Source organism: Pyricularia oryzae, chromosome 6 (genome assembly GCF_000002495.2).
Source record: "Pyricularia oryzae 70-15 chromosome 6, whole genome shotgun sequence".
NCBI lineage: Eukaryota > Fungi > Ascomycota > Sordariomycetes > Magnaporthales > Pyriculariaceae > Pyricularia > Pyricularia oryzae.
The window spans coordinates 865,823-893,398 of NC_017853.1; the positions used below are offsets into that span (position 1 = coordinate 865,823).

Sequence of the window (27,576 nt, forward strand, 5' to 3'; positions counted from 1 at the left end):
AGACTGGGGCTAGTGCGGTGGATAGACCTTGGCTGTTCAGGGGTATGCTAACAGAGCAAATGAATTTCGCAAGTGTTACCAATACCATGATATCTCCGCATCATCCGCAACTATCACTCATATTCATATTGTCCTATACACATCCGCACTGATCTTCTCATAGTCAAACATGACTACTATCATCCCTACCCTCCGATTGTTATATCACTGCGTCATTCATACCCGTCGGCATGTCGTCATAGTATTGTGTGCATTAGAACTTAGCATGATGCACGTGGTCAACACTAACCTTTTGGTGGTCACCGAAACGGCTAGTCCGGCGACTTTGGCGATATGTTTGGGCATATCGAGTGAGATTGACTGGCAGGTGTTGAGGTGTGAAAAGACAGCAGAGCATATTATCCATGTGGTCGAAGGGTTGAGGTGAGGAAGCAGAGGAACAGCAAGCCGTCGGCGGGGACATGACTTGGCTCGTCACATACCTATTTTTCAGAGCTTTGGTAGAAGAGTAAAGTAGCCCGCCGTGACCCTTTCGCAACCATTGGCAATGTACAATTAGTCGAGCACGCACAACTTGCAAGAGTAAGTTGGAGCAGCTTCAGGGACGGCCTCAGTAAGTCTGTTGTCGCCGCGTGAATGCATATGGCGCCCGACGGCCACTCTACGACGCGAGCTGGAGCCTGGAACATCAAGTGGGCCACGAGTCCTATTTTATTTGGTCCACACACCATATGCTGCAACCTTTGATGTTTTGAAGGGCCCAATCCGGCCGCAAGGCCAGTCACTGGTTCCATATCATTTATCATTACCCTGCCCCTTCCCAATGTTCTGGACCCCTTTGACTCGCTTTTCGGGACCGTCGGGAGAGGGCATATCTCCTAAACTGACTCATGATCCTGGTTGCTTTCGTTTCCTGCATGTCAGGTTCGGCAGGTGCATCAGGGTCTCAATATGGTACAAATTAGACAGGATACTTGACCATGTACTGTGATTAAAAGGTAGGGTTCATGTGGACAAATGGCCTGTTGCCATGGTTAATGCATGCTTAGGTAGCTTGGAGAATACAAGCTAGTATAGCGACGCGACATCTGACAAGCTAGATGCCAAAGTGACATCACTAACTAACACGTGTTCCGGCTTTATGAACCGATCTTCATAGCAGAAGGACCCAAGCAACAAGGCTCAGATCATAATTAACTCAAAGTTTGAGGCAAAATAGCAATTCAAGTCATGACGTGTTACGACCAAACAAGTTGGGCCAGCACCAGGGAGGCCAGGTGGGGTCACACCCCTCCTGACAACATTCGCCAAAAGGAATCACCGACCGGCGGGAAAGGATTACATAAGGGGAAAAAACACGTGACATCACGTGATTGCCAAGAGAGGGATATGATTGATAGGTCGCATATCAATCATAGCAGAACAAATGATATGTCGGCTATGGAACATATCAAGCATATCACGTCGAGGGACATAGTCTATATAAGGCACGCTCATTACCATGTAGATAGATTCGATTTTAGGATTGCTTAGCAGCAATCAAACTCTAGTTAACCTCAATACTTACTTGAGAACGATTATAATTTCACCCCCAGTCGTTGAAAACCCCAGTTACCCAATCAGACGCTCAATTGCTTTAACCCACTGTATTTTACCCTAAGAACAGGTTACCCGATACTTTGATCGTAACATTTTAATTGCTCCTGTTCAGTACTTTGCCTTGAAGCATACCGAGCAGTATCCGACAACATGTCTTCCCAGACGTCTAAGAACAACACTCCCAGCACCCCGGCTACAAGCAGCAAGGCGGCCCAGAAAGCCCCTGCTCGGCCCAAGGACGATAGCGACAGTGATGACGAGGAAGACCAGTTCCGCAGGCAGGTTGCTCAGACCAACCAGGAGCTTTACGAACAGACGCTCCGCGCAACCCAACTTCAAGAGGAATTCCAGGCTTTCCGAGCCAGTGCTAACGTTACCTCGACCCCTTTTGATGGGCGCGAGAGACTCAAGCTTAACCCCCCAGCCACATTCGATGGCACACCTGGACAATTTAAAGGGTATTTTGTACAGGTACGCACCTACCAAATATTCCATTTGGAAACTTTCCGCAGTGAAACAGAAAAGGTGGTACACGCGGCCACCTTCTTTCGAGGACGAGCCTTGTTTTGGTTCGAGCCTCTGTTGCAGGAATGGCTTGATATACCCCCCGAAGAACGACGCTAAGAAGTCACCGACATTTTTTCAACCTTCGCAGGGTATGAACGCACCCTCCGTTCCTTATTCCAGGAACCCGATGAGAAACGACAGACCGAACGAGATTTGGCCAACCTACGACAAACCAAATCAGCCTCCGCTTATGCAGCCGAGTTCAAAAGGCTAGCAACAAGGCTGGACATGACCGAAGAAACCAAAATCCTCCAGTTCTACCAGGGACTGAAGTCAGAAGTAAAAGACGAGGTATCCAAACTCGACCGACCTGAGGATTTCCTCGAGTACGTCGAATTTGCCATCAAACTTGACAACCGGATTTACGAACGCCGACAGGAAAAACAAGGCGGACAGCGAGTGTTCGTCACCTCAATTCGACAAGCCAACACGGGACGCAAGTACCAACACCCCCAACCCACATACCACAGAAACAATGGTGGATGGCAGCAGCCCCGTTATATGGCACCCCAGACCTACAGTACAGCTTATGGTACCCACAGTGGACCCATGGACCTCAGTGCCACACAACACAAGAAGCCCCGTAAAGACCCCAAGAATGGCAAATGTTTCAAGTGCGACAAGACAGGGCACATCGCCAAAAACTGCCCAAGAAACCAGGAAGATATCCCTGATTTTAGGGGCAAGACCGAAAAACCACGAGGATTTAATGCCACCAATCACCAGCAATTACGGCCTGACCAACACAGCACGATAAGCTGGACCACCTGCTACGATAACAATTGCATAGTACACAACAGCTCCAAAAACGACGCAGGATGGTACCCACAGAAGCCCCGAGGCACTCGAACCCTAGCAGTAGGAAACCGAGTACCCCTAGGGACAGGACAACCAACGAAATTATACCGACAAAAGACCCAATTACCCGAACTCACGGACTCGGATGCCTCCGGAGAATCGGATGAGGAACTTTTGGGACAAACCCACCACATCAGGACAACCAATCAATCCTTAACACAAAAATCAAATAAGGATTCCGAAAAAGAGTCCAGCGAGGAAGAGACCATGCCCTCGAGCCAGTATAACGCAGCAAGGGAAAACAACCCCTACATATACGAAAAGAAGCATATCGACTTATACCGAGACGACCAATCAGTACAGTTTCCCGGATTGCCACTTCAGGCACAGATCCGACATCCTACAGGACCAGTCAATGCAACTTTTGGAGACCACCCGACCTTGGACACCAAACACCCTCAACACGCAGAGATTTTTTGGGCAGAATGCTTCCGAAACAACTGTGGACTCCACTTAAGCAGGAAGATAGTCCACAACTTTTTCCCACGACGACGCAAAGCAACAGGCATTTACGAAATATATACTACAACCGACCTACCAAATTGGGAAATTAAAATAAGACTCAACACTGAGCCAGCCGTAATTTTCACGCCTAACGACAATTACCCCATGGCGTGTTGCAACCAGAAACAGTTCCCATGGTATGAGTGCACCCGAAGCGTATGCAGAGTACATATGCTAGCCAAAGCACAGGCCTGGCACGAACAGAAATCACGGCAACCAGGACCTGCACCAATGACCAGAATTATATGGAACCCCAACGTACGAGATAACGAGATAACCACGAACGCACGCAAGACACCCGTACCAGCGAAGCACCCACTTGACCTAGTCGAAACAAGAAGTAGCCACACACCCAGGGACAAGAAAAACAAGGACCCACGACGCGAGTCCAGCAAATCAAAAAACTAGGACAGCCAGACGGCACAGGGCACCGAACGGCGATAACAGGAACGGAATAAAGAACCCTGAACGCTATACAAGATACTATAGCAGCACATGAACACATATTTCTCGACATACGACTCGATGGCAGACCCATACGAGCACTCCTCGACAGTGGAGCACAAGGCAACTATATTTCACCAAGGGTCGTAGCGAAACGACGGATACCTTGGCAGCAAAAAAAGGAACCATACCAGTTGCAAACCGTGGAAGGAGAGGCAGTTTTATACGGGAACGGCACCATCGAAACAAAGACCGTACACCTCTGGATGGAAAGCTATGGACGAAAGGAACAAATCACCTTAGATATCACGGAAATAGGGGACAAAGACGTGATATTAGAAATCCCCTGGCTTAGAAGGAGCAACCCCCGGATAGATTGGACAACCGGCCAAGTCCAATGGGAAGAGCCGTTAGCCTCTGAAGGAAAATCCGAGAAACGGACTTTACGCAACGAGCGTAGGGCACAGGAGCGAAATCAACAAAAAATTATGGCGCTATTGAGGAAAAGCGAGCCACGCCTGGAGCCAATATCGGAAGGATCGCGACTATCCATAAGCGAAGAACGATCGAACCTTACCATATTGATCGACAACATCCCGGCCGAATACCGGATATATGGACGACTATTTAGCCCCGAACTCGAAACAGGACTACCCGAGCATAGTCCGTTCGACCACGAGATACCATTGAAAGAAGGAACACAGCCCAAACTCCACAAAATATACGGCTTGAACCCAACACAGATGGAGGCACTAGATGAGTACCTCGCAAAGAACCTCAAGAAAGGTTACATTAGACCATTAATATTACCAGCAGGATACCCAATCCTTTTCGTACCAAAGAAGAACGGAAAATTACGACTATGCGTGGATTACAGACAATTAAACGACATTACCATAAAGAATTGCTACCCACTCCCACTAATAGGAGAACTCCGAAACATACTTTATCAAGCACAATGGTTTACAACACTAGACCTTAAAGGAGCATACAATTTGATCCGCATAAAGGAAGGCGAAGAGTGGAAAACAGCGTTTCGCACCCGACGAGAACATTATAAGTACCTAGTAATGCCCTTCGGTTTTACCAACGCCCCAGCAACCTTCCAAACCATGATTAACCACGTTCTCCGGGAATGCCTAAACATTTTCGTCGTTATTTACCTGGACGATATCCTTGTCTTTTCCAAGACGTTGGAAGAACACAAGCAACACGTTCACACAGTTTTACAGAAGTTGCAAAACGCTAAACTCTTAGTTAAGCCCGAGAAGTGTCTCTTTCACAGCAAACAAATCAATTTCCTAGGATATACTATCGCTCCTGGAGAAATTAGGATGGAAAAATCGAAAATCCAAGCAGTAAAGGAATGGCCTCAACCACAAAACGTAAAAGACGTTCGGGCATTCCTCGGATTCGTGAACTTTTATAAAAGGTTCATCAAGGGATACGGCGCGATTGCCACCCCATTGACCAACATGACCAAAAAAGACCTAGAATTCCAATGGACGGAACAGACACAACAGGCCTTTGAACAGCTACGAGACGCAGTAGCCAGAGAACCAATCTTTAAGATACCAGACCCAACGAAACCTTTCGAAGTCGAGACCGACGTATCGGATTATGCGATCGGAGGACAATTCAGTTAGCGAGACGAAAAAGGACGGTTGCATCCTTGCGCCTTCTTTTCACAAAAACTACATGGACCAGAACTCAACTACCAAATTTACGACAAAAAGCTTATGGCCATCATTCGAGCATTTGAAGAATGGAAACCACAGTTATCCGGAACTAAACACGAGGTGTTAGTTTACACGGACCACAAGAACCTGACCCATTTCACCACTAGCAAAATGTTAAACAAACGACAAATCAGATGGTCAGAATTCCTGTCAAAATTCCATTTCAGGATCATCTACCGAAAAAGGACGGAAAACGGCAGGGCCGACGCCCTTAGCCGAAGACCAGATTACGAGAACATAATGCCAGAGGAAACACGGGTTATCCTCACCACAGACGGAAACGGAAACCTTTTACCAGCACACCGGAGCCTTATGACAACAAATACGGTAACCACACCAGAAGAAATACGGAAGATCCACGGAAACAAAGCCCACGGACACCAAGGAATTTCCAAGACATGGAAACGGCTAAAACAGCATTACAATTTTAAAGGAATACGACAAAAAGTACGAAAAGCCATTAAGGATTGCGAACTTTGTGCCAAAAGCAAGTCCGCAAGATATAGGCCTTACGGACTCCTACAACCCTTACCAGCCCCCAGCAAGGCATGGCAGACCATTACAATGGACTTTATCGTCAAGTTACCTCCTTCGGAAGAACCATTCACTAAGACCAAGTACGACAGCATATTGGTTATAGTGGACAAGCTCACCAAATACGCCTACTTCCTACCATACAAAGAAAGCAGCAACGCCGAAGAAATCGCCTACACATTCCTACGAGTGATTGTCAGCAATCACGGACTTCCAGAAAGCATTATCACAGACAGAGACAAGCTCTTCACATCAAGATTTTGGAAATCCCTGATGGAACAGCTAGGAACAGACCACAAGCTATCCACAGCATTCCACCCACAGACGGACGGACAAACAGAACGAGCCAACCAAACACTGGAACAATATCTAAGATGTTATGTGAACCACAAACAAGACAATTGGGTACGGTTGTTACCCACAGCACAATTCGCCTATAACAGCTCAGAGAACGAAAGTACCAAGACAACCCCGTTCTACGCCAACTATGGATTTAACCCTACAGCGTACGGAGAACCAAGAACTACAACTACGGCACCGCGAGCCGACAAACAAGCGAGCGAGCTACGACAGCTACACAAAGAACTCCAGCAGGAACTAGAGTTCGTACGAGAGAGAATGATAAAATACGCCAACCAGCATCGGATGAAGGGACCATCCTTTAAGGAGGGAGATAGCGTCTATCTTATTCGACGCAACATCAAAACACAACGACCTAACAGCAAGCTCGATTTTAAGAAGCTTGGACCTTTTAAAATCAGCAAGAAAATCAGCGACACCAACTACAGACTGTTATTACCAGACACCATGAAAATTTACCCCACATTTCACGTATTACTACTGGAACCGGCACCACACGGCACTAGCACACAAGAAACGATCGAGATCGACGCAGAACAAACCTACGACGTTGAACAAATACTCGACCACAGACGAAACCACGGCAAAACAGAGTACCTTGTTAAATGGGAAAACTATGGGCATGAAGAAAACACTTGGGAACCCCTTAACCACCTCCAGGATTGCCAGGAACCGCTCCGCCAATACTATCAGGAATTGGATCTGCGAGCAAATTAGCCAAGAAAAAGAGGACGACCTAAGAAAGCACCACCTACCATTCCCAGAAGTTAAGGGCCGACCAGGACTCGAAACCATACCACCAGACGAACCTACAAAAAAACGATCAGTATGCAACACAAAACAAAAACACCAGAAAAACGACGTACCAACGGAATGTTGCGTAAAAACATTCATCTTATCCAACAACGAAGGATTTAGAGGACCCATCGGGAAAGTCGAATCCCAGACAAAATTGGAATCCGGAAGAAGCGACTCCAGGGACATTTCAGGAAAAACCTCGGCTGATCGCCGCCGCTCCTCCTGCTCTGCCTCTTCACGCTCCACCCGATCCAATTCCTCCAGATTGTCAATACCACGACGGACCGCCCTCATCATCTTTTCAAACCACATTTTCTTTTGTCTGCGCAGGCGAAGGACTTTCTCCTCCGCCGCCTCCAACTCAGATTCGAGCTTCGAATATTGAGCCGCGATCCTGTGTAACTGCTCCCGCGAAACACCCATCACATTACATCGCGAGCGACCGAGGCGGACGCACTCGACACAACGAAAGGAATCACGAGGCGACACAGCGCATTTTGCAATCCCTTGCGACTCGCAAGCAGAACAAGAAGGCATCTTAACCGCCGAAAAAAAAAGCACAGAAAGCAAGTCGTTGCGACGAGCGGTGGAAGAGCGACCGCGAGATTTGTTAACTCGACTAAACATGGCGCAAAGCAGTTAGCAAAAAAGGAATAGAACCAGAAGACAAGGATCAGGGGAATACGGACTATTTAAAGGCCAAAGGGACTTGGCCAAAGGAGAGGAGATCTGATGTTACGACCAAACAAATTGGGCCAGCACCAGGGAGGCCAGGTGGGGTCACACCCCTCCTGACAACATTCGCCAAAAGGAATCACCGACCGGCGGGAAAGGATTACATAAGGGGAAAAAACACGTGACATCACGTGATTGCCAAGAGAGGGATATGATTAATAGGTCGCATATCAATCATAGCAGAACAAATGATATGTCGGCTATGAAACATATCAAACATATCACGTCGAGGGACATAGTTTATATAAGGCACGCTCATTACCATGTAGATAGATTCGATTCTAGGATTGCTTAGCAGCAATCAAACTCTAGTTAACCTCAATACTTACTTGAGAACGATCATAACTTCACCCCCAGTCGTTGAGAACCCCAGTTACCCAGTCAGACGCTCAGTTGCTTCAACCCACTGTACTTTACCATAAGAACAGGTTACCCGATACCTTGATCGTAACATGACGGTACAGGTCAGTTGCGGCGCAAAAGCACCACGAATCAGGGCCGTTGTTGAGATCAAAAGTCCAAAAAGCCCAGCCGGAGTGATATTTGTGGTTGCTGCAAGGAGGATGGAAAGAGGCGGTATGCCCGATACAGTCAAGCCGATCCAGCCGATCTAGCCGAAATGGCTACCGTAAACCTAAAATATAGATGAGATGACACGGCTAGTCTCGAATTGCAGAAACGGGCCTTTGCAACTTCCAACTTCCAAGCGCAGATGCAGGGCGTCAAAACCCTAAAAAGCGGTTGGTGTTGACCTCCGCGGTAAGACGAATCTGCTAGCCGACCGGCAGTGATGTCGTCCAAAGTAAACATTCCTGATAAAAGCCATAGTCTGCCGGGACCTGCACAATCATGACCTTCTCCCCGATCCACGCGCCATCCCCACGCAAAGAGAGAGAGAGAGAGAGAAAAAAAGAATAAAAAAAGAAAATGACAGCAGACACAAAAGAACTGGCCAAGGGCTACACAGTCAATAATGCCACCCAACACAATGCCGGATTGTTTCTCCTCGACCGCCTCGCAGTCAAACCCGGCATGCACGTCTTGGACGTCGGCTGCGGGCCAGGGAACCTGACGGCACATATAGCCGAGGTCGTTGGGCCGACTGGAAAAGTGGTCGGCATGGACCCCAGCAAGGAGCGCATCGCCCTGGCCGAGGAGCTGGCCCCCACCAAATCCAACCTGTCGTTCGTAGTCGGCCAGGCCGAGGACCTGTCACGGTTCGCCGACGGCAGCTTCGATATAATCTACGTCAACTCCACCTTCCACTGGATCGGGGACCAGGCCAGGGCGCTGCGCGAATTCCACCGAGTACTCAAGCCCGGTGGCGGCCGGGTGGGCATCTCTGGCGGGTCTGGGGACTTTGTGGCGTGGCACCAAACGGTTAAGGCCGCGGTCATGGCGCAGGAGCCATTTTGTCAATATCCCGACACCGAAGGCACCGGGCCCAAGTTTCTCAAACGGGAAGAGATGGAGCGTCTGCTCGGTCTTGCGGGGTTTGCTGATTACAGCATGGTCATCAACGTAATTACGAAGGAGGTCAAGGACGGGTATGCCATGATAGAATGGTTGGACACGAGCTCGTCGGGCAAGACGTACGGCGGTGTCCCGCTCGAGTTGCAGCCACAGGCGAGGGAGGCCATGAAGCGGGAGTGGGACAAGTACATGACGGAGAATGGGATAAAGATGGACATGGAGCTGCTTGTTACGGTGGCAACAAAGAGCTAGAGTTTGAAGAGTTGCGAATGATGTTTGGTATACAGAAATGTGCATACGATACTTGGTAGGGGATAGCAGTGGGAGCAGTCACCTTTGGGGCCACGAAATACAAACACAAATGGAGATTTCCGCATACCCACACGTGAAAAAGAAAATGGTTACAATGGCCAGCGAGATCATAGTCTCATATATAAGACACCAATCCTGACAGTTAGTGTTGTTATTGGTGTCTCAAATCGGCTCGCTTCACGTCAACTTGCACTTCATCGCTTACGGATGGCATTCTATCAAGGGAACTTTGGCGTAGGCTTTAGCAGATCGATCAAAATCACAAACTTCGATGTCGGCTCCAAAGCCAAATCGTACCGGTCTCTAACCAAGTGAGATGAACGGTGGGCGGGTGTTTATGCCTAGCCAGTTGTTTCTGGGCGGAAGTGGCACAATTATATTTGTTCGTACCCACTGACGTTTGAATATAGCGTCTATTGAACTATTTAGAATAGCAAGGTCAAGTCTAGCCATATAGGATCCATACATGCCCCAGTTTTCATTGCGATTGCCTTACTTCAAGCACTTGAACTCCACAAGGTGGATCGTGTTTAGATACTAAGCGACCGGATCTGTTTCCGAAAAATGACTCCATCGTTATCTATCACCACTATCTGAGTGGGCGGTGGGCCTTGACTTTTTTTCTTTTTCTTTTTTTTCCGCTTCTTCTTGTTACCGTATCCGGATGTCTTCCTAGTTCCTACCGTACTGCACATGAATATCCACTTCATCTTAATATCATATACTGTCTCCTCTGCTGTAATAGTGCTAGCAAGCCTGATATAAAAGAGCTGCCAAAATGGCATCCAAACCTGGCGATTTCGACGCTGTCCGCAAGGACATCGTGTCGCTGCTGGACCAACCAGAATATGATGACGGAAGCGCTGGTCCCGTTCTCGTCCGTCTTGCCTGGTAAGTTGTATCCATTCCCTCCTCCATCCCCACGTAGATCTTCCGCACGACTAATGCATTCACAACAACCCCCCCCCACTAAAAGGCACTCTGCCGGGACCTACGACAAGTCGACAGACACCGGCGGCTCCAACGGCGCCGGGATGCGCTACGAGGCCGAGGGCGGCGACCCAGCCAACGCAGGCCTGCAAAACGCGCGGCAGTTCCTCGAGCCCGTCAAGGCGCGCCACCCGTGGATCACGTACGCGGACCTGCGGACGCTGGCCGGCGTGGTGGCCGTGCGGGCCATGGGCGGACCCGAGATCCCCTGGCGGGCCGGCCGGACCGACTTTGCCGACGACAGCAGGGTGCCGCCGCGGGGCAGGCTGCCGGACGCGACGCAGGGCGCGGCGCACGTCCGCGACATCTTTTACCGCATGGGCTTCGACGACCGCGAGATCGTGGCGCTGTCCGGCGCGCACTCGCTCGGCCGCTGCCACCCGGCCAACTCGGGCTTCGAGGGCAAGTGGGTCAACAACCCGACCAGGTTCTCGAACCAGTACTTCCGCCTGCTGCTCAGCGAGGACTGGCGGGAGAAGACTGTGGCCGGGACGGGTCTGAAGCAGTTTGTGGCCGTCGACGAGGTCACGGGCGACGAGCTGATGATGCTGCCGACGGACCTGTCGCTCACGTCCGATCCGGTGTTTGCCAGGTGGGTCAAGGTGTATCGGGATGACCAGGACCTGTTCTTTGCGGATTTCGCAAAGGTTTTTGACAAGCTGATGGAGTTGGGCATCAAGAGGGATGCAGAGGGGAAGGTGATCAACAAGGAAAATGTTGAAGGGGGCTACGTCAGTGCTCCTAAAAAGCAAGGCAAGATTGCATCCAAGTTATAATGTTGAATTACACACCAATTGCCCTCTGCGGCCCCCAACCGGCCACACTACCGTCGACCCACAAATTCAGGCTGCGACTAGAACTAGCGGTCCGGAAGTGGACAGGTCATGATATTCTCGGATGCTGAGCTCCAAGGTAGTAGTAGTAGTAGTAGTAGTAGTATTATTTAACGCCGGGCTCGGCCCGGCTCATTAGCCGGCCGTTAGCAACCTCCCGAGGGGTATCTCGGCGCGCTTTCTATTTTCTCTATTTACACAGCGGAAAACAAGGGCATAGAAGCGAATCGAGCCTGACCGGGTTCGTGCCCGGTCCTGCTTACAGGTTTGTTCACTGACGCGACCCCGTGCCTTCAGGCGCACGGAGGATTCGTCTGACGGCAGTTGACGGCTCTTCATCGAGAGGGGCCTGTGTCCAAACAGCGGAGCTGTCGGTCGTTTGTAGCCATGGAGACGAAGTTCCCAACAAGTGTGGGCTCGACGGCACAGGCGGGTGGTTGTTGTCGATAGCCAGCCGGGTTATCCTTGCCACGGGTAAGCGGGGGAGGAGGTGGAGGGAGCAGGATTCGAACCTACGTTACTCAAGTAACAGCCATGGCGCTTAACCACTGCGCCATTCCCCCCTTTAAACGATCGTGAAGGGTACTCCGAGGAATACCCCATTTTTGCGAGGTTTTGTGAACTGATTTGCCATTTCTTATGTCAGAAATGGCAGCAAGAAGCTGATTTTCAGTGTACTGTTTCATTGGAAAGTTTGGAGCAAGAATCTTCAAAAATCAAGTTCTAAAGTGAAAAACTCGTCTAGATATTTATAAAATAAAACAAAGGGTTGACGTGGCTGAGTAGATATTTTTAACTAGGGGCCGGACTTTAGGGGGGTCGGAGATGTGGGGCCCAACGTTAGTGCGTACATGAAGCGGCAGAGAGAGAAATTCACACCATCGATCTGAGCGCACGAGATGAAGCATCTTTACAATAGATTTTTGTAAAATTGGACCGGCCATTTTGTCGTGCTGATTTTGTAACGATATATTCGAAGGTTCCGGGTTTTGGGTAGGGGCCGTATAGAATTCGTCATCGAAGGTAACGAATTTGGGCTGCTGGGTATAATTTCGGGATTAGCCCCGGAATTATTACAGTCTGGAGCAAATGTTTCTTCCGCCTTCAATACAGACATTCAATCTTTAAAATGTGGGTACGGCCTGAGACTACTTGGGGCTACCTGATGAGATGTCGGAAGATCCAGATTTGGCCATCTAATAGCTGCAAACATCCACTTTTTGCTCTGGTCAGTTATCTGCCAAAGTCTCTCGAAGTAACTGCAGTTCTCCACTTACGTGCAGAAGCGAAGGTCATCTGCAACAGTGCGAACAAGCTAGCACGCTACTGAGCTGGACTGGGTAATTAGAGTTTTTAGGGTCGCTTGGCCATGTCAAATGCGTATACAGTAGAAAGCTGGCATTTATTGGCACTATATGGGGCAAATACGGAAAATTAATATGTGTTGACGAGAGGAAGATGGTTTTGCTCCTAACTGTATTAGCATTGATCCTAAGTTGATTCCTAATCTTAATTTTGGGCTCGTGGCTCTTATCGATAATTGTTTCTCGTTCGTAGCTATATTCGTTATCAATCCCGGGGTTATTTTCGTTATTAACCCCGGAATCGTTTTTTGTCACGGGCAGAAGTGACACGTTTTGCAATTAGGACCCGACGAGGTATCTGCACGCGCAGGTACTGCAGGATCTTTTGGATCATTGACCTATCTGTCATATGCTCGGGCTGACTGTGACAGTTTTCGAGAACGGCATAATTTAGGTTTGGGGCAACGGGGTAATACGTGGGCGGGTATTAGCCCGACTCCAGGTCAGGGACGGCGTATCAACCCTCCTTTTCTAGGGTTAATAGCCCAACGGCTATTATTTAACCCTATAGGGGAGAGTTAGGTCGAGGGCCAACGGGTGGCGGCCGACCTTGGCCGAATTTGGGATAAGGTTTCCAATTGTCTGCCAAATTGTTTATTCTTTACACTTTAGTTAGAACCTTCAGCTGGTTAGTTTGCCTGCTTTGCCATTTTTGGATGAGCCACTAAAGTACATTCAATAGACGTCGGTAGGCGGTAGCGCATTGCAACTTGTTGTTGGCTGATTTTAGCCTGGAGTGTCGAAAGAATAAACAGCAGATTGGTTGGTCGCTTGTGGACTGCACCGTTCAACCACTCGGCCCGCAGCGACACGCACCGCCTCAGATCGATTTTCTACTTAGCCCTTCTCTTTTCGGCTTTCTTTTTCTGCCTGGAAAAAAGTCAAATTTCCAGACGTGGAACACGATCCACTTTTTTATCCGCCCCTCTTGTTGAACTCCTCCGCCCAGCACCCAACGTATCCGGACTCGGCTTTCGACCTGTCCCGGCTCAGTGGGACCGTCGGCCAGGTTTGGAGCCAGTCAAGGACGTCCCAAAGGGCGGGCTGTATATCCACCAGATTATCAAGTTCCAACTTCCTCTCTGGTCTGAGGTGATGTGTAATTGTATTTTGGTCTGACTAAATGGCGATCTGAAGTGCTTCAATGTCGTGATGGAGGGCAAGGTCTAACGATTGCCCATTTGATTTTGTTCCTCATGGATTGTCAGGTCTTTGTAATATTTATAGCCATCACCTCGGCACGTTTGGGTGATTGTGCCTGAGTGGACCACACGGCACAATAAATAGAAATAAGCTGCAAACTCTTGTGACATTTGGACCATAAGATCACCAGACCCTAACCCTGACCCCTGACCAACGACCCACCAGGGTGATACCTTTATCTACGTCGCGTCAAGCTCAGAACTTTGTTTGTTTCCTTTCTTCTGCTCAGAGTAGAATCTTCGTCGATAGATGCCAATAGACTAGCTTCCGTGCTATGCTTACCCCGGGCCGTGACAATTACCATGTAGATAGATTCGATTCTAGGATGGCTTAGCAGCAATCAAACTCTAGTTAACCTCAATACTTACTTGAGAACGATTATAACTTCACCCCAGTCATTGAAAATCCCTAGTTACCCAGTTCAAACGCTCATTTGCTTCAACCCACTGTACTTTACCATAAGAACAGGTTACCCGATACCTTGATCGTAACAACCCACCTTTAAAATTACGATTCGGTTTTACCAACCAAATTAAATTAAAGATTGGACAAAGGGGTCCACTGACCCCGGATTTAAACGCGTTTTCCAATGCGCCGTTAATTGTAATTTCTCTTTTTTTTCAGTTTAGAATTTTCGTCGATAGCGGCTAATACATTGAGGTTCTCCAATCTATGCCTGGCCGTAATAATATTAACGTGGTTCATCAGGACCCCGGACATATCAGGACCCCGGACATTTTTCAACCCAGTTTCATCCTTTATTTTCCACACGTGTTCTTTCCCCCAACAGTAATGGAATCATCAAATTGCGAAGCGCGAATCATTCTTGCTCTAAATGAGCTCCGATCAAGCAAAAAGAAAAGCATACGAAAGGTTGCATTAATATATAATGTCCCAAAATCGACACTACACGACAGAATAAACGGCATCGCTTCTTTGGCCAATCGTCGGCCAGGCAACCAAAAGCTAACGGAAAGGGAAGAGGAAGTAATTGTCCAGTATATACTGGACCTGGATTCCCGAGGGTTTCCAGCCCAGATCGCTGATGTGGCCGCAATGGCCGATCATCTTCTCGCTGCGCGGGACGCGCGACCGGTCGGCAAGCAATGGGCTTATCGCTTCGTACAACGACGCACAGAATTAAAAACGCGTTTTTCTCGCGCTTACGATTTCCAAAGAGCTCTTTGCGAAGATCCTGACGCGTTAAACGCGTGGTTTCAATTGGTGGCCAATATGAGGGCCAAATATGGCATCCAAGACTGCGACATGTACAACTTCGACGAAACCGGCTTTATGATGGGCCAGATTTGCGCTGGAATGGTCGTAACTGGGTCCGAAAGACGCGGAAGAAGGAAAAAAGTACAGCCTGGCAATCGAGAATGGGCGACTGCAATTTGTTGCATCAGTGGCGACGGTTACGATATACCCCCGTATATCATCGTCAAAGGCTTTTACCATTTGTCCAATTGGTATACAGAAGGCGGTCTTCCGGACACGTGGCGCCTCAAACCCACCGTTAATGGATGGACCGACAACGAGACTGGCCTCGACTGGGTTCAGCATTTCGACAACCATACAAAATCGCGGACAAAAGGCGTATATCGGATGTTAGTGCTCGATGGGCACGGCAGTCATCGATCCCCTGAATTCGAGGGCTATTGCAAAGATCACAATATTATTCCACTTTACCTGCCTGCTCATTCATCTCATTTAACCCAGCCACTTGATGTCGGAGTGTTTAACGTCCTTAAGCGGGCGTACGGTCAAAAAATTAACGACTTTATCCGGGCCCACATCACTAACATCAGCAAAGTCGACTTCTTTTTGGCTTTTGCAGCGGCTTACAAAAAGTCAATGACAAAAGAAAATATGGCCGGGGGTTTTCGAGGGGCGGGAATTATCCCCCATAGCCCGGAAATGGTCATATCTAAGCTGGATGTTAGGCTACGGACGCCGTCACCTAAAGAGCTTGATTTTTCCAGCACCGAAACCTGGGTCTCTCAAACACCGCACAACCCGACAGAAGCCGTTAATCAATCTACCCTTGTTAAAAGTCGAATCAACTGTCATCAGGGAAGCTCGCCAACGCCTATTTTTAATGCTGTAAAGCAGCTAGCAAAAGGGTTGGAGTCGATTGCTCATCGAACCACACTTTTGGAAGCGGAGAACCACAGCCTTCGGAAGGCCAACGAAGCGCTTAGCAAGCGGCGCAGGGCTCAAAAAACACGTATCCGCGAAGGAGGGTCATTTACCATACAAGAGGGTCAGAATTTGCTTCAATCAAATGGTGCCGATGGTCTAATATACGAAAAGAAAGATGAAAATGGGGAGGGGAGTAGTGCGCAGCCGGCGACTAAACGACGTTGCGGCAACTGCGGTAAACCTGGACATAATGCACGCACCTGTCAGGAGGATGCAGAAATGTCTGATGTACATATATCCGATTGCATTGAGGTAAATTGAACAACGCTGGCGTTGCAATTGAAATTGGAAGTAGTATTGTGCAGGAAAAGTGTCCGGGGTCCTGATATGTCCGGGGTCCTGATGAACCACGTTAACGTTTAATTTATTTGCTTTGCTTTTTTGTATTGTTTAAATAGCATTAGCTCAAGTTTATAGGCCTTTTGTAATGTCGATCCATTAACAAAACGTTATTATACGGATATAAAGGTATTTATTACATTTCGTTTATTAAACCGTTTAGAGGTGAGTTTCTAAACGTCTCTGCTTCTTATACCCGCAATTGGACGGGTGAGTCACGTGCAACTGGCTTGTGCGGCATTACACGTAATTTATCCCTCTATTGTTAGATTGACCGCGATTCCCTCCATTCCAACACTAACGTTATTTAACAATATTTATAACGTGCACATTGTGCAAAAATAGCATAACTGTCGGGGTTTTTAATACTTTCTGTACTATCCAATCTTAATATTAATTAGAATTTATCAACATAAAACAACATTCAGCATTTTGTTTTTCGACAACTTACTTGTGAATCCCATCCCATTCGTAACCATAATCTTTCCACTCTTCTAAATAAAAATTTGAATTTTTAGTTTTTGAAAATTTTTATAAATAAACTTTTGTAAATGTTTTATCAATTTGTAAAAGCAAACTTACTTAAAATTATATGCACCATTTCATGTAATATAACTGTATCTTGGTTACCGGCAGTAATTTCCCTGCTGTTTACGGGGTTGTTGAAGAAACGAGGGCATATAACAATTTCTTTTTCGTTAATAAGTGCATACGCCAAATTATGAACTTCTTCTCGGACGCACGTATAAACATCTTTATCGTGGTGTTACGATCAAGGTATCGGGGTAACCTGTTCTTAGGGTAAAGTACAGTGGGTTGAAGCAACTGAGCGTCTGACTGGGTAACTGGGGTTCTCAATGACTGGGGGTGAAGTTATGATCGTTCTCAAGTAAGTATTGAGGTTAACTAGAGTTTGATTGCTGCTAAGCAATCCTAGAATCGAATCTATCTACATGGTAATGAGCGTGCCTTATATAGACTATGTTCCGAATGTGATCTCTCCTGATCTGTCACAGATCGCAGAGATCACTTCCCTTGATCTGTTGTGATCCCTCAATGATCACTGAGATCACTCTTTTGGCAATCACGTGAGGTCACGTGATTCCTTCTTATGTAATCCTCTTTCTGCCGGTCGGTGATTTCTCTGGGCGGGTGTCGTCAGGAGGGGTGTGACCCCACCTGGCCTCCCTGGTACCGGCCCAACTATCTGGTCGTAACATCAGGTCTCCTCTCCTTTGGCCAAGTCCCTTTGGCCTTTAAGTAGTCCGTACTCCCTTGATCCCTGTTCTGGTTTTCCTTCCTTCCTGGCTAACTCTCTTGCGCCATGTCTAGTCGTGTAGCCAAACCAAAATCTGGTCGTTCGTCGACAGAACGTCGCCACGCCCTTCTTTCTTCCCTGTTGTCGACGGATACCGTTGAAATGCCTTCCTGCAGTCCCTGCCGTGCCAAAGGCGCAGCGTCTTGTCAGGTATCTCCTCAGGATTCTGCTCGCTGTGTGGAGTGTGTTCGTTCCAATCGCTCTGGGTGTGACGTGTTGGGTCTGTCCGCTGCTCAAATCCGTCACATTGGTCGTCAGCATTCGAAGTTGGATGCGGAGGTCGAGGCGCTTGAGGAGCAGATCCATGTGCAGCAGGCGAAGTTGCTTCGTCTGCGAAAACAAAAGAAACTGTGGTTTGAAAAGATGATGCGAGCTGTGTCTCGCGGAATTGATGACTTGGAGGAATTGGATCGGGTGGAGCGTGAGGAGGCGGAACAGGAGGAGCGTCGACGATCAACCGAGGTCCTGCCTGAAATGTCCTTGGAGTCGCTTCTTCCGGATTCCAATTTTGTCTGGGATTCGACTTTCCCGATGGGTCCTCTGAATCCTTCGTTGTTGGATGAAATAAATGTTCTTGCGCAACATTCCGTTGGTACGTCGTTTTTCTGGTGTTTTTGTTTTGTGTTGCATACTGATCGTTTCTTTGTAGGTTCGTCTGGTGGTATGGTTTCGAGTCCTGGTCGGCCCTTAACTTCTGGGAATGGTAGGTGGTGCTTTCTTAGGTCGTCCTCTTTTCCTTGGCTGACTTGCTCGCAGATCCAACTCCTGATAGTATTGGCGGAGCGGTTCCTGGCAATCCTGGAGGTGGTTAAGGGGTTCCCAAGTGTTTTCTTCATGTCCGTAGTTTTCCCATTTAACAAGGTATTCTGTTTTGCCGTGGTTGCGTCTGTGGTCGAGTATTCGTTCAACGTCGTAAGTTTGTTCTGCGTCGATCTCGATCGTTTCTTGTGTGCTGGTGCCGTGTGGTGCCGGCTCCAGTAGTGATACGTGAAATGTGGGGTGAATTTTCATGGTGTCTGGTAATGACAGTCTGTAGTTGGTGTCGCTGATTTTCTTACTGATTTTAAAAGGTCCAAGCTTCTTGAAATCAAGCTTGCTGTTTGGTCGTTGTGTTTTGATGTTGCGTCGAATGAGGTAAACGCTATCTCCCTCCTTAAAGGATGGTCCCTTCATCCGATGCTGATTGGCGTATTTCATCATTCTTTCTCGTACGAACTCTAGTTCCTGCTGGAGTTCTTGGTATAGTTGTCGTAGCTCGCTTGCTTGTTTCTCGGCTCGCGGTGCCGTAGTCGTGGTTCTTGGTTCTCCATAACGTTGCGTACCCCCTGTTCGGCACCCCCCCTGTTCGGCACCCAAAAATAACAACACTTTTATTTTTATCCTCCAACTTCTATTATAAATATCTCGATGAATCTGTCACTTTTGGATTTACTTTTTTCTGATTTTAATTCTCCATTTTCCAATGAAGCAATATACTGAAAAACAGCTTATATCTGCAATTAACGACGTCAATAATGGCAATCCAATTGCAAAAACCTCCCGAAAATGGGGAATACCTAGGTCTACACTTCAAAGTCGACTTAAAGGTTCTCAACCTTATAAAAAAGCACAAAGCCCTTTTCAAAGGCTTTCCACGGAACAGGAAAAGCATTTGGCTGATTGGGTACTTACCCAAACAGCTTTAGGGCTTCCGCCAACGCATCAAGAATTACGCTTTTTTGCCGAACGAATTCTTCAAGCCGCCGGAGAGACAAAAGGCCTTGGAAAACGTTGGATAACTCGTTTTTTGGCTCGTTATCCAATCCTTAAAACCCAAAGGCCCCGTCGAATAGATAACGCCCGGGTTAATGGCGCTACTACGGAGGTAATTAAATCTTGGTGGCTTTATATTACGAACCCGGTTATTAACGCTATTAAACCGGAAAACCGTTGGAATATGGACGAAACCGGTATAATGGAAGGCAAAGGATCTAATGGCCTAGTATTAGGGCTTAACGGGATCCGGCCGTTGCAACGAAAAGAGCCCGGAACGCGTGGTTGGACGACTATAATCGAATGTATATCGGCTACGGGCGTTGCCCTCCCTCCCCTCGTTATATTTAAGGGAAAAAACGTACAACAACAATGGTTTCCCACGGATTTAAGCCCTTTCGATAATTGGCAATTTCATGCAACCGAAAACGGGTGGACAAATAACCAAACGGCTATCGAATGGTTAAAAAAGGTGTTTATTCCGTATACCCAACCTTTAACCCCTGAAAAGCGGTTATTAGTTTTGGATGGCCATGGATCACATATAACGGACGAATTTATGCTTCTTTGCTTGCAAAATAATATTCAACTCCTATATTTACCCCCTCATTCGTCACACGTTCTTCAACCATTGGATCTATCGGTTTTTGGGCCGTTAAAAGAAGCTTATCGACGTCAACTTGGATTTGTTAGCCAATTTTGCTGTTCAACAGTTATTGGAAAACGAAATTTCCTACTTTGTTATCGAAAAGCCAGATTAAAAGCATTTATAGCAAAAACCATTCAATCTGGTTGGCGTACAACGGGGTTATGGCCGGTAAACTTGGTTAAACCACTTTTAAGCCCTTTTTTGTTAGAAAATAGCAACGCCAACGTTATAAAAGATAAAAACAACGGTTTGCAAAGGGATAAAACACCGGAAAGCCCAGCCCAAAAAATTAACGACCCGTCTTTACTTATTTGGAAAACCCCTAAAACGACCCGAGATATCCGACTTCAACTGCAAAAACTTTCCCAATCCAACAAAACCAACGCTACTTCACGTCTTTTATTTGCAAAAGTCCAAAAAAGCTTCGAAGCCAAAGATACCCTTTTGGCTAGCGCCCAGCAAAAAATCAGCTTATTGGAAGCACAACTGGAGGCAATACGGCCGGTTAAAAGGAGGAGGGTGGTTCCGGATCCAAACGAGCTTTTGGTTAACAAACAGAACATTATTGGATTGCAGGAAAATGATATAGAAAATTTGGAACCTTTAGCTGATGAAGAAGAGGTTAATGAACCGGAGAAGCGTGAAAACGATTGTATTTTTGTCCGTTGATAATTTTATATTTAAATCAGTTTATAAAAGTAGGCATTTCGTTGTTAGATTTTCAGGGTGCCGAACAGGGGGGGTGCCGAACAGGGGGTACGCAACGTTAAGCCGTAGGGTTGAATCCGTAGTTGGCATAGAACGGGGTTGTCTTGGTACTCTCGTTCTCTGAGCTGTTATAGGCGAATTGTGCTGTGGGTAATAGCCGTACCCAATTGTCTTGCTTGTAGTTCACATAGCATCTCAGGTACTGTTCCAGTGTCTGATTGGCTCGTTCTGTTTGTCCGTCTGTCTGGGGATGGAACGCTGTTGATAGCTTGTGGTTTGTTCCTAGCTGTTCCATCAGAGATTTCCAGAATCTTGATGTGAAAAGCTTGTCTCTGTCCGTGATGATGCTTTCTGGAAGTCCGTGATTGCTAACAATCACTCGTAGGAATGTGTAGGCGATTTCTTCGGCGTTGCTGCTTTCTTTGTATGGTAGGAAGTAGGCGTATTTGGTGAGCTTGTCCACTATAACCAATATGCTGTCGTATTTGGTTCTCGTGAGTGGTTCTTCTGAAGGTGGTAATTTAACGATGAAGTCCATTGTAATAGTTTGCCAGGCCTTGCCGGGGGCTGGTAAGGGTTGCAATAGCCCGTAAGGTTTGTGTCTTGCGGACTTGCTTTTGGCACAGAGTTCGCAATCCTTAATGGCTTCTCGTACTTCTTGTCGTGTTCCTTGGAAGTTGTGGTGTTGTTTTAGCCGTTTCCATGTCTTAGAAATTCCTTGGTGTCCGTGTGCTTTGCTTTCGTGGATCCTCCGTATCTCTTCTGGTGTGGTTACTGTGTTTGTTGTCATAAGGCTTCGATGTGCTGGTAGGAGGTTTCCGTTTTCGTCTGTTGTGAGGATAACCCGTGTTTCCTTTGGCACTGTGTTCTCGTGATCTGGTCTTCGGCTGAGGGCGTCGGCCCTGCCGTTTTCTGTTCCTTTTCGGTAGATGATCCTGAAATGGAATTCTGACAGGAATTCTGACCATCTGATTTGTCGTTTGTTTAACACTTTGCTAGTGGTGAAATGGGTCAGGTTCTTGTGGTCCGTGTAAACTAACACCTCGTGTTTAGTTCCGGATAATTGTGGTTTCCATTCTTCAAATGCTCGAATGATGGCCATAAGCTCTTTGTCGTGAATCTGGTAGTTGAGTTCTGGTCCATGTAGTTTTTGTGAGAAGAAGGCGCAAGGATGCAACCGTCCTTCTTCGTCTCGCTGACTGAGTTGTCCTCCGATCGCATAGTCCGATGCGTCGGTCTCGACTTCGAAAGGTTTCGTTGGGTCTGGTATCTTGAGGATTGGTTCTCTGGCTACTGCGTCTCGTAGCTGTTCAAAGGCCTGTTGTGTTTGTTTCGTCCACTGGAATTCTAGGTCCTTCTTGGTCATGTTGGTCAATGGGGTGGCAATCGCGCCGTATCCCTTGATGAACCTTCTGTAAAAGTTCACGAATCCGAGGAATGCCCGAACGTCTTTTACGTTCTGTGGTTGAGGCCATTCCTTTACTGCTTGGATTTTCGATTCCTCCATCCTAATTTCTCCAGGAGCGATAGTGTATCCTAGGAAATTAACTTGCTTGCTGTGAAAGAGACACTTCTCGGGCTCAACTAAGAGCTTAGCGTCTTGTAGCTTTTTTAGGACGGTGTGAACGTGTTGCTTGTGTTCTTCCAACGTCTTGGAAAAGACAAGGATATCGTCCAGGTAGACAACGACGAAAATGTCTAGGCATTCCCTGAGAACGTGGTTGATCATGGTTTGGAAGGTTGCTGGGGCGTTGGTGAGGCCGAAGGGCATCACTAGGTACTCGTAATGTTCTCGTCGGGTGCGGAACGCTGTTTTCCATTCTTCGCCTTCCTTCATGCGGATCAAGTTGTATGCTCCTTTGAGGTCTAGTGTCGTAAACCATTGTGCTTGGTAGAGCATGTCTCGGAGTTCTCCTATCAGTGGGAGTGGGTAGCAATTTTTTATAGTGATGTCGTTTAATTGTCTGTAGTCCACGCATAGTCGTAATTTTCCGTTCTTCTTTGGTACGAAGAGGATTGGGTATCCTGCTGGTGATATCGATGGTCTGATGTAACCTTTCTTGAGGTTTTCTGCGAGGTACTCGTCTAGTGCCTCCATTTGTGTCGGGTTCAAGCCGTATATCTTGTGGAACTTGGGCTGTGTTCCTTCTTTCAATGGTATCTCGTGGTCGAACGGACTATGCTCGGGTAGTCCTGTTTCGAGTTCGGGGCTGAATAGTCGCTCATACATCCGGTATTCGGCCGGGATGTTGTCGATCAATGTGGTAAAATTCGATCGTTCTTCGCTCATGGATAGTCGCGATCCTTCCGATGTTGGCTCCAGGCGTGGCTCGCTTTTCCTCAATAGCGCCATAATTTTTTGTTGATTTCGCTCCTGTGCCCTACGCTCGTTGCGTGAAGTCCGTTTCTCGGGTTTTCCTTCAGAGGCTAACGGCTCTTCCCATTGGACTTGGCCGGTTGTCCAATCTATCCGGGGGTTGCTCCTTCTGAGCCAGGGGATTCCTAATATCACGTCTTTGTCCCCTATCTCCGTGATGTCTAAGGTGATTTGTTCCTTTCGTCCATAGCTCTCCATCCAGAGGTGTACGGTCTCTGTTTCGATGGTGCCGTTCCCGTATAAAACTGCCTCTCCTTCTACGGTCTGCAACTGGTATGGTTCCTTCTTTTGCTGCCAAGGTATCCGTCGTTTCGCTACGACCCTTGGTGAGATGTAGTTGCCTTGTGCTCCACTGTCGAGGAGTGCTCGTATGGGTCTGCCATCGAGTCGTATGTCGAGAAATATGTGTTCATGTGCTGCTATGGTGTTTTGTGTAGCGTTCAGGGTTCTTTGTTCCGTTCCTGTTGTCGCCGTTCGGTGCCCTGTGCCGTCTGGCTGTCTTAGTTTTTTGACTTGCTGGACTCGCGTCGTGGGTCCTTGTTTTTCTTGTCCCTGGGTGTGCGGCTATTTCTTGTTTCGACTAGGTCAAGTGGGTGTTTTGCTGGCACGGGTGTCTTGCGTGCGTTTGTGGTTTCCTCGTTGTCTTGTACGTTGGGGTTATTTTCTCTTGCTGCGTTGTACTGGCTCGAGGGTATGGTCTCTTCCTCGCTGGATTCTTCCTCTAAATCCTTGCTTGATTCTTGTGTTAAGGACTGATTGGTTGTCCTGATGTGGTGGGTTTGTCCCAAAAGTTCCTCATCTAATTCTCCTGAGGCGTCCGAGTCCGTGAGCTCGGGTAGTTGGGTCTCCCGTCGGTGTAAGTTCACTGGTTGCCTTGTCCCCATAGGTACTCGGTTTCCTACTGCTAGGGTTCGAGTGCCTCGGGGCTTTTGTGGGTACCATCCTGCGTCGATCTTGGAGCTATTGTGGGTCATACAATTGTCATCGTAGCAGGTGGTCCAGCTCATCGTGCTGTGTTGGTTAGGCCGTAGTTGCTGGTAATTGGTGGCATTAAGTCCTCGTGGTTTTTCGGTCTTGCCCCTAAAATCAGGGATATCTTCCTGGTTTCTCGGGCAGTTTCTGGCGATGTGCCCTGTCTTGTCGCACTTAAAGCACTTGCCATTCTTGGGGTCTTTACGGGGCTTCTTGTGTTGTGTGGCACTGAGGTCCATGGGTCCACTGTGGGTACCATAAGCTGTACTGTAGGTCTGGGGCGCCATGTGACGGGGCTGCTGCCATCCACCATTGTTTCTATGGTATATGGGTTGAGGGTGTTGGTACTTGCGTCCCGTGTTGGCTTGTCGAATCGAGGTGACGAACACTCGCTGTCCGCCTTGTTTTTCCTGTCGGCGTTCGTAAATCCGGTTGTCAAGTTTGATGGCAAGTTCGACGTACTCGAGGAAATCCTCGGGTCGGTCGAGCTTGGATACTTCGTCTTTTATTTCTGACTTCAATCCTTGGTAGAACTGGAGGATCTTGGTTTCTTCGGTCATGTCCAGCCTTGTTGCTAGCCTTCTGAACTCGGCTGCATAAGCGGAGGCTGACTTGGTTTGTCGTAGGTTGGCCAAATCTCGTTCGGTCTGTCGTTTCTCATCGGGTTCCTGGAACAAGGAACGGAGGGTGCGTTCATACCCTGCGAAGGTTGAAAAAATGTCGGTGACTTCTTGGCGTCGTTCTTCGGGGGGTACATCAAGCCATTCCTGCAACAGAGGCTCGAACCAAGACAAGGCTCGTCCTCGGAGGAAAGTGGCCGCGTGTACCACCTTTTCTGTTTCACTGCGGAAAGTTTCCAGATGGAATGCTTGGTAGGTGCGTACCTGTACAAGGTACCCTTTAAGTTGTCCAGGTGTGCCATCGAATGTGGCTGGGGGGTTAAGCTTGAGTCTCTCGCGCCCATCAAGAGGGGTTGAGGTAACGTTAGCACTGGCTCGGAGAGCCTGGAGTTCCTCTTGGAGTTGGGTTGCGCGGAGCGTCTGTTCGTGGAGCTCCTGGTTGGTCCTAGCAACCTGCCTGCGGAGCTGGTCTTCCTCGTCCTCGCTGTCGCTATCGTCCTTGGGCCGAGCAGGGGCTTTCTGGGCCGCCTTGCTGCTCGTAGCCGGGGTGCTGGGGGTGTTGTTCTTAGAGGACTGGGAAGACATGTTGTCGGTGATACTGCTCGGTATGCTTCAAGGCAAAGTACTGAACAGGAGCAATCAAAATGTTACGATCAAGGTATCGGGGTAACCTGTTCTTAGGGTAAAGTACAGTGGGTTGAAGCAACTGAGCGTCTGACTGGGTAACTGGGGTTCTCAATGACTGGGGGTGAAGTTATGATCGTTCTCAAGTAAGTATTGAGGTTAACTAGAGTTTGATTGCTGCTAAGCAATCCTAGAATCGAATCTATCTACATGGTAATGAGCGTGCCTTATATAGACTATGTTCCGAATGTGATCTCCTTGATCTCACTGGATCAGTGAGATCACTTCTGTTGATCTGTTGTGATCCCAAAAGATCACTGAGATCACTCTCTTGGCAGTCACGTGAGGTCACGTGATTTCTTCTTACGTAATCCTTGTTCTGCCGGTCGGTGATTTTCCTGGGCGGGTGTCGTCAGGAGGGGTGTGACCCCACCTGGCCTCCCTGGTACTGGCCCAACTGTCTGGTCGTAACACTTTTAGTATCACGACCGGAGTCAATCTTTTGCCTGTAGCGGTCACGGTTTCGATAACCGACGCCCAAATTGAATCGTTTGAGTTTTTCACTTCAGCTTTAAATTGCAGGTAAGATCCCAACACCGTTCCCGCCTTCGTATCGCGTTGTTGAAACCCATGTTCGTCCATATTTACGATATTTTGCTGACGGATTAAATAATGTTCGATAAAACGGCGATGCTGCGCCTGGAATTTGTGAATAGTTTTACCAGTAGCTTCTTCGGCTCTCGTTCCCTTTAACAGACGCCCAATTTTGGTGCGGATCGATGGGTGGCGCCGTAGGAAAGCCCTAAGCCAACGCCGGCCAAATGCGTGTGTTCTTCGTTCGGTTGGAAGCATTAAAAAGGCGAATTCCTTAACGATTTGGTGCGTCGGCGCCCTCCCTGCTTGTTCTTCGTTTTTAATCCAGCCACAAAGGAACGATTCCTGCTTTGGAGATAAGATCTGATATTTTTCATGGGCCTGTTGCCGGGTCACTCTTCCTTTAACGCGTCGTTTTAACGTGGATCGCGATACTGACCAGATTTTGGCGGCCTGCGCCTTAGGTACGCCCGCCTGCACCAAAATCACGGCCTCTGATAGGCGATACTCCATATCTGAAGACATTACGGCTTTTTTACGGCTTCAAAACAACGTTGTTGTGGGTATATTTACGCGTCAAGTTTGTTGTTGTGTAGATTGCAGCTACGGTCGCATACAAATTTGGTGGGGTGCGTGCTGACCATTTCAGGGCCCTGACCACTTCAGACTCGCCCAGTTTCTAGAGTTTAGTTGAGGTTAATTATTTTTACTGTCACGGCCAGGCATACATTGGAGAACCTCAGTGTATTAGGCGCTATTAACGAGAATTCTAAACTGAAGAAAAGAGAGAAATTACAATCAACGACGCGCTGGAGAGACGCGCTTAAATCTGGAGTTAGTGGACCCTTTGTCCGATCCCTGGCTCGGCGTGGAGCCGAGTCGTGATTCTGGGGGTAGGTCTGGGGGCCTGATCCTCACATCCTGCCTGTTTATAACCGTGGCCTCCCAGGAACTGGCTGTGGTGAGATGATTTCCGACTCGTCACCTTTTGCTTTGCCCATCAAATATATCTTGGCAGATATTGGCTAAACTATAAGCTATTATTTGATTGTGGGTTGGTCCACGCTGTAATCAAGTTTTTTCTAGTGAACCTTTCCAACGCGTTTAC

General features: G+C 48.0%; 6 protein-coding genes and 1 pseudogene across 7 annotated transcripts; 3 read left to right on the top strand and 4 right to left on the bottom strand.

Moving 5' to 3' along the window:
- Positions 1–7,125: 7,125 nt before the first annotated feature.
- MGG_17610 (uncharacterized protein) lies at positions 7,126–7,940 on the bottom strand (the record flags this gene model as incomplete). The annotated part of the gene is made up of 3 exons (XM_003719353.1): positions 7,126–7,307; positions 7,361–7,414; positions 7,472–7,940. The coding sequence occupies 3 exons, from the start codon at positions 7,938–7,940 to the stop codon at positions 7,252–7,254; spliced, it is 579 nt and encodes a 192-aa protein (XP_003719401.1). The 3' UTR covers positions 7,126–7,251.
- Positions 7,941–9,065: 1,125 nt separating this feature from the next.
- MGG_10367 (trans-aconitate 2-methyltransferase) lies at positions 9,066–9,863 on the top strand (the record flags this gene model as incomplete). The annotated part of the gene is made up of 1 exon (XM_003719354.1): positions 9,066–9,863. One exon carries the CDS (start codon positions 9,066–9,068, stop codon positions 9,861–9,863), a length of 798 nt encoding a protein of 265 aa, XP_003719402.1.
- An 838-nt stretch (positions 9,864–10,701) lies between these two features.
- Positions 10,702–11,689, top strand: MGG_10368 (cytochrome c peroxidase; the record flags this gene model as incomplete). The annotated part of the gene is made up of 2 exons (XM_003719355.1): positions 10,702–10,814; positions 10,900–11,689. The coding sequence occupies 2 exons, from the start codon at positions 10,702–10,704 to the stop codon at positions 11,687–11,689; spliced, it is 903 nt and encodes a 300-aa protein (XP_003719403.1).
- A 548-nt stretch (positions 11,690–12,237) lies between these two features.
- On the bottom strand, positions 12,238–12,309 carry MGG_20267 (annotated as a pseudogene). Its single transcript has one exon. The product of its transcript is annotated as a tRNA-OTHER (tRNA).
- Positions 12,310–17,216: 4,907 nt separating this feature from the next.
- On the bottom strand, positions 17,217–17,607 carry MGG_17611 (uncharacterized protein; the record flags this gene model as incomplete). Its single annotated transcript, XM_003719356.1, has 4 exons — positions 17,217–17,226; positions 17,306–17,348; positions 17,437–17,544; positions 17,598–17,607. 4 exons carry the CDS (start codon positions 17,605–17,607, stop codon positions 17,217–17,219), a joined length of 171 nt encoding a protein of 56 aa, XP_003719404.1.
- Positions 17,608–18,062: 455 nt separating this feature from the next.
- On the top strand, positions 18,063–18,984 carry MGG_17612 (uncharacterized protein; the record flags this gene model as incomplete). Its single annotated transcript, XM_003719357.1, has 4 exons — positions 18,063–18,117; positions 18,187–18,764; positions 18,822–18,875; positions 18,929–18,984. Exons 2-4 carry the CDS (start codon positions 18,275–18,277, stop codon positions 18,982–18,984), a joined length of 600 nt encoding a protein of 199 aa, XP_003719405.1. The 5' UTR covers positions 18,063–18,117; positions 18,187–18,274.
- Positions 18,985–24,457: 5,473 nt separating this feature from the next.
- MGG_17613 (uncharacterized protein) lies at positions 24,458–26,043 on the bottom strand (the record flags this gene model as incomplete). Its single annotated transcript, XM_003719358.1, has 3 exons — positions 25,093–26,043; positions 24,561–24,876; positions 24,458–24,466 (listed from the first exon to the last, which is right to left on the bottom strand). Exons 1-3 carry the CDS (start codon positions 25,833–25,835, stop codon positions 24,458–24,460), a joined length of 1,068 nt encoding a protein of 355 aa, XP_003719406.1. The 5' UTR covers positions 25,836–26,043.
- Positions 26,044–27,576: the final 1,533 nt, after the last annotated feature.